The sequence below is a fragment of the Gavialis gangeticus genome, unplaced genomic scaffold, assembly GCF_001723915.1.
Source record: "Gavialis gangeticus isolate Ggan-Ray unplaced genomic scaffold, GavGan_comp1, whole genome shotgun sequence".
Classification (NCBI taxonomy): domain Eukaryota; kingdom Metazoa; phylum Chordata; order Crocodylia; family Gavialidae; genus Gavialis; species Gavialis gangeticus.
In genome coordinates, this window is record NW_017729005.1 from 4,273,522 (window position 1) to 4,280,010 (window position 6,489).

The 6,489-nt window shown below is 38.9% G+C and overlaps 1 protein-coding gene across 3 annotated transcripts in view; it reads right to left on the reverse strand.

Annotated features, from left to right (window-relative positions):
* Nucleotides 1-4,242: 4,242 nt before the first annotated feature.
* TRA2A (transformer 2 alpha homolog) overlaps nucleotides 4,243-6,489 on the reverse strand; it is a 73,064-nt gene continuing 70,817 nt past the window's right edge. For all 3 annotated transcript variants that reach the window (XM_019508581.1, XM_019508582.1, XM_019508580.1), the window contains exons 7-8: nucleotides 5,288-5,355; nucleotides 4,243-5,180 (exon numbers count right to left, since the gene is read on the reverse strand). In XM_019508581.1, coding sequence (XP_019364126.1) covers nucleotides 5,170-5,180; nucleotides 5,288-5,355 — 79 coding nt within the window. In that variant the 3' untranslated portion in view covers nucleotides 4,243-5,169. The remainder of the gene's footprint in view (nucleotides 5,181-5,287; nucleotides 5,356-6,489) is intronic.

The following is a 6,489-nucleotide window of genomic DNA, read 5'->3' on the forward strand; positions in this document are numbered from 1 at the left end:
GCGAGGGGAGGCCGCAGCCAGGTGGCGAAAAATTGGGGAGGGGGGGGCAAGTTTGTTGGGGGGGGGGGGGGAGATAGGGGGCTCCTGCTGCTGCAGGGTGAGGGTTAGGCTGGGGCTGCCAGTGGCACCAAGCTCTTCCCAGCAGGGGGCTGGGTTGGGGCTGCACTCAGGGCAAATGGCAGAAAATTTTGGGGTGGCTGCAGCCCTTTCCCCTCCCCCCCCATCCAGTACTGCCAACTGCCTGGAACACAGCCTGGCCCAGCTCCCCCACCAGGAAGAGCCCAGTACTGCCCTCAGCAGCAGCCTGCCCCAACCTCTACGCAGATCCAGGGGTACATGTCCCCTCATGCCCTCCTGGGCTGTATGCAGCAGCAGAAGCCACCCTGCACCCCCCGAATGAACCATTCATAGCTCTGTCCCATGCTCAGCCCTGACTGTGCAGTGCCTGCCCCTGCCCCACTCCCTCCTTCACTGCGGGGTCCTCGATCTGCCCCCACAACATCCCTTCCCTCCCCCCCTCTCCCCACAACAGACTTACCAGCCAGACCCCAGCTGCATATCAGCAATTGAATCAGTATCAGCCGATATGGCTTATTAAAAATCAGCCACCAGTATCAGCCCAAAAAAATCTATCAGTGCACTCCTAAGAAAAATGAGAGGGGGCCAAACTCGATGATCCTCTGGGGTCCCTTCCAGCCCAAATGTCTATGAAATCTATGAAATAGAGCAATTCTTCTCTTGCAAAGAACTCAGAAAGGCCACAACAGGTTCCAGAATACTTTTGACACTATAGATTTCTATTTAAAGCTCTTATCTTTATCTTGCAAATCACATACAGGTGTTTAAACACCTAACAGTGCTAATGTTGAGCAGGATCCTGCAACACCCTTAAAAGGATCTTGAAGCACCCTGGGGCACTGCATGACCCTGGTTGAGTTTTGCATTTATACATACTATATAAACAGAAACAGCCTCTGTCCCAGAGACTCTGCAATCAAACCTCACTCAAAAAAGTATTCAATTCACACCATACCTACTTGCTAAACTACCAGTCATTGGGTACATCTGAGAGCTGTTTACTACTGAGCCAACTAATTAGCTCCACAGTAAACATCATATGTCCACACGTGCAGTGGTATTAGCAGGAGTAAACTAATGAACTCTGCAGCATAGTCCTTCTATTTTACAAGGCCTATCCTCAGAGGTTTTTACTCTGCAGCAATGCATTTGTAATCACTGGAGGGGCTGGCTGGGACATGAGGGTGCTTCAGGGCAGGGGCTGCCTGCCTAGCCCTGCACCAGAGCATCCTCATGACCCAGCCAGCCCCTCCACAGCAAGTTGAGCCAGGTTGGAGAAGCCTGGGCCAGCAGGCTAAGCCCCTAGGCCCCCAGCCAGCTGGGGCTGCTTCAACCCAGCTCAACATCCTGTGCTCCTAGGTGCATGTGTAAACACAGCGCCCTGGAGGAAAAACTCCAGCACAGTAAGCACTAGAATTTCTTTAGCTTAATTGCACATGTAGATGTGCCCATTGAGTGCAACAATGGAACAATCTGATGCACGGGGAATCAAATCAATCTCTTTGGTTGTTCATTCTGGCAAACCAAATAGTACTACTTCCCTGTTTTGCTATTAAACAACTGTCCCTGAGCATCACTGACCCCTAGTTTTTCTTTTCCTATGCTCCCATATTAGTCAAGCTAATGCTTAAAAGAAGGGTGCTTGATGCACAACCAAATTTTTTAAAAATTGTTATAGGATCCTTAAATAAAACAATGAGCAACAAAAAAAAAGACACTTTTGGATTATTTTAAAGGAAAAATTAAATTTCAGGCTCAAAATCTGCAAGGCAAAAATCCATGAAGAATTCAGTCTATGTTTAAACATCTGGTCCATAATACTATTGTTAACCTAAGTATCTTTTTAGCGCACATGACAGATGAAGGAAGCTTGGTGTTAACTGAAGTTTTAGTTATGATGTAAGACTATTTCTTTGGAGACGTTCACTTCAAATTGCTCTGGCCCTGCTCATGTACTGAAGATAAAACAAACTGAATGAAATACAAAGAGGAACAGAAGTATGTAAACTTTTATAGTTAGCCAGTAATAGGTACCTTTAATGTGTTACTTTTAAAGTTATCCAAGCAAGACTAGTGTTGACTTAATATTATTTTGTACTATACAGTACTATTTTGACTAGACAAAATATTAATGGCCTATATAAGTAGTTAAAAATAAAAAAATCAAATCATGAGAAAAACACGTATACTACTACAATATAGAACCTCCCTAGTCTCACTGTTACTTATTTAATGTGCAGACTGTAGCATAGGTGAAAGCCTTTTTTTTTTTTTTTTAATCTTGCAACATCCTAGGTACAACAACCAAGCTTCCAGTAAAAAAAAAACGTTGCTAGTACCCCCTTTGATAGTGTTGAATGATGTTATAGCCATGAGAGTCCAGAAAATATGCATGTAAACAAGGATTTTTGTGGGTGGTATTTTACTGGACCAACTGCACGGTTGGGATAGATTTAAACAAGCTTGCAAATGCAACACATTTTTCTTCAGGTCTCATCATTTTAAAGATGTCTCAGACTTGGAAAGCAACAGAACTCATTCCTGCAGATTGTTCTTTCAAGCTATTGATGGTGTGCTTCCACGTTGTAAGCATATTACAGCTGCAGGTATGTACATACCCACTGCACTTGACGCTGATGACGGTGCTAGCCACATGAGTAGAATGCATATACACACACTCCAAGGACCATGGACAGTTTTCCTGTTTAGAAGACTAAGCATGCAACTGCCTCTCCTCACAGGCAGAAATTGATAAAAATGAGCTGCAATTCCCAGAGCAAAGCAGGTAAGGAGCTATACAGGGAAAGAGTTAAACACAGCAGTACACCACCTAATACAATACTAATTCATGTACAGGCAGAATATTCTTTCCCCACAAAGCAGACAGGACCATCCAATCTTCTTGATAATAGCATCCAGAGAATTTAATCCAGTTACTCAGTCTTGGTCTGATGATTTATAAATGAAGATGACACCATTTTCCATGATAGGTTGTTTCAATGTTTAATTATGCTTGTTGCAAAAGTCTTAATTCTTATTTTAATTTGACTAACTTTATTGAATAGCTATTGTCTTGTTATACTATTTCCCACTAGATTAAGAGAGCCCTCCCTAGAATCTTCTCCCCCCCCAAATATTTATAACCTTTAATGAAGTCCCCTCAATCTTATCATAACTAAATGTGTTCCAAATCTCTCATTGTAAGAGATCTTTTCCAGCCCTTAATCTTTGTATATCATGTTTGTACTAATTTTTTTCAGGATCTTTTTTAACACTTATGGGTCTGAACTGGACACAGAATTCCATCAATCTTGTTATGCAGAATAGTTAACTTTTCCCTCCCAATGCTGTATTCCCAAGTTTAGACTCTCTCTCTACCTCATTATGTAGAGACAGATTTTCAGATTTTCATATGAAACACTAAGGTTACTGTGGATCACCTGTAGATCACTAGTCTACATATTAAGGGTTATTATGGAGTACTGCTTATCCATATAAACAATTTCTTTAGTCAAAGTATGTTTTACAATACAAGTCTCTTCCCCTACTGGCAAATCACAAATAAGGCATTTTCTTGCCTACAAAATGCTTAATGCACACAGCCCATGCTATGAAGAGAAAGGAGGCTGAATTTATTACTGATCACAGAAGGTGAGAAACAAAAACAAGTCACCATTTGTTATCCAAAGGAGTAATTATGGCTTTCATTTCCAATTTACAATCCAGGAAGGAAGGATGGAACTGGAACACTTTAGTTTAAAAACAATTGTATCAGATACTTAAGTTAGTATTAGTATTAACAGTATAAACTAGCATGAAAGATGATAGCTCGATACATCAAACAAAAAATACAAACCTTGTTATGGTAAAAACTATTTACCCAGTAGACAGGTATTTAAAACAGACAATTTATCCAGTTGTTAACATAAGGATTACATGTATTATTAAAACTTCTTAGGCCAAAACTTCACAGCTTAGTATACACAGGGGCACAAATTAGCAGCTACAGGGTAATTAAAAACTGGTTCTTATCCTTAAGTAACAGTACCAAATAAGACTCTGGAAACACAAAATGAACACTAGTTTTAACTTCCTTAAAAATCAAGCGACACTGACTTAGATCCAAGTCACCTGTAAATACAAAGACGACAACAGGAAAATCCATCTGGGTGGAATTAACTTTTATTGAGGAAGAAGAGGCTTATGTAACTGTAATGTTTCCATCCATACTGCTAACTCCAAAAAGATTGGAAACTAGAACTTGCCTGACCATCATTGCAATACCAAAAGGATTTTTTTTTTATATGAACAGCAAATTATTTAATTGCTATGTTCAATAAATAGTTTTTTTTCCTGCACTGATTTTGGGGGAAACATTAAACTGAATACTACAACAACAACAACAAAAAAACAGATCTGCAAGAATTTTAACTCTAAATGGTGTTCACTGTTGCAGCAGTCTAAATCTTTAGAAAACACTGCCAGAATTTTCAGCATACAATAATCTGGTTTTTTATCCCAAAGAAATAAAACCAAAATTTTCTCTACAGTTTTAATATTTTACACTCAAAGCGACTAATTTGACAAGAAATCCTCTGGTTCATGACTAAAAGAAACCTGTCCTTACAGAAAAAGTTCAAAGCTGTAATGTATTTTTCAAAAGTAACAGGCAAACATTTCAACAGAAAGATTTAACAAGTATTGTGGAAACAGTTTTATATTAAAGCATCTGAATGTGTATATTACATATGACATGCAAGCTCTAAACATATCATTGCTCTCTTCTTATTTGATTAGGCAGGAGTCCAATTATTTTAAAAACAAAACCAGAATGACTTACAAAATGTATCAATACTTTGGGTTTCCTATTTAGTTTTGCTTAAGATGTTTAACTACACAAAACTACAACAATTACATTTTCAGAAGGATGGAAAACTGCAATACTTCAACTGAAAATATGCATATTCCAAATAAACCAAAGATCTTTAAGAGAGCTTTGGGTGGGCAGGGAAGGGAAGGTTGGCAAAGGGGAAGCTAAGATCTGAACTTGGTATTTAAAAATCTTGTCTTCAACTGCACCTCTTCTGGTCTTCAGTAGCGTCCTGGAAAGAGAAGGCAGTGTTACTATAACAATGAAATCCACATGATTTCTCATTTGTCAAGCTCAAACACATTATAACAGATTAATAACCTGATGACAAATACTTACTTGGGCTATATGAACGGGATCTTGATCGCGATCGATAGCGGCTATAATAAGGTGAAGGTGATCGTCTCCTTTGAAGTAAATAAAATTTGAGTTTGGTTATGTGGTTTTTTTTTTTAAACATTTACTTATTTCAGTATTGAAGGACCAAATCTGTCTTACAGGCTTGGACTGTATGGATGATTTTCTTTTCTACTGACTGTAACTTGCTATGATACATTTAAGGAGCAAAGGCAGGGCAGAGCAACACCTTGTAAGCTAACTACTTCAGAGCAGTATGAACTTTCCCAAGTAACAAATTACTTTGTCAGATACTATGAATGGACCTGCAGCAAGCAGAGGTTCTAAATAAATTCTACACTGCCTTCAGAATAACACTGTTAAAACTACCTCTTTCTACCTTATACAGTGCTTGAGACTATATACCTGCAGAACCTCAAAATAACCACACATTTCAGACAAAGGATGAAGATGCAAGATTTTTTAAACAGTATCTGACATGGACTAACCCTTCAGTGTTGTTTTATTCTAAAATATTGCATGTTTTCCATTTTCCTCTATTTACATGTATTATAATTTTAATTTTAAATTTCTCCCCTCTCCAATTTACCATCTTTGCATTACATTACATTAGACTAACTCCTACTCTCCTTTCTCCCACCTTTCTTCTCTGAAAATAAAGGCTCTGTTAAATTTGCTCATCAGCAACCAACCAATTTAACTTGGTGAAGTTTGATTACTCTGAATTTTTCAAGTCTTTTACCTTTTACAGGGCACTTCTGAGAAAGGTAGTGGAATTCATGCTCCACACAAGAGTGAAGGGAACTGCTGCATCCAGCACTTAGAAAAGCAAATTACTCTAACCACAGCATTTAACAATTACTTGAGTGACACTGCTCATATACTTCTTTCACACAGGACTTTTCATCAGCTGCTTTCCAAGTGCTATTTAAAGGGAACTGTTCTCTCAAGATCTTACTCTTTCCCACCCAGCTCCTCCTCATCAGCATGGCATCATTCTATTCCCTTACAGAAATAAAGATGGGATCATTTTTCTAATTTGTTATTTTGTACTAGTAATTACAGAAACCTTGAAAGCATTATACCACACATAGCAGACCTTTAAAAAAAAATCTCCCTACATTCTTCATCTACAGTAAGGTTCTGTCTACAAAGCATTTTTTGGCATGCAGTTTATTTTAGTA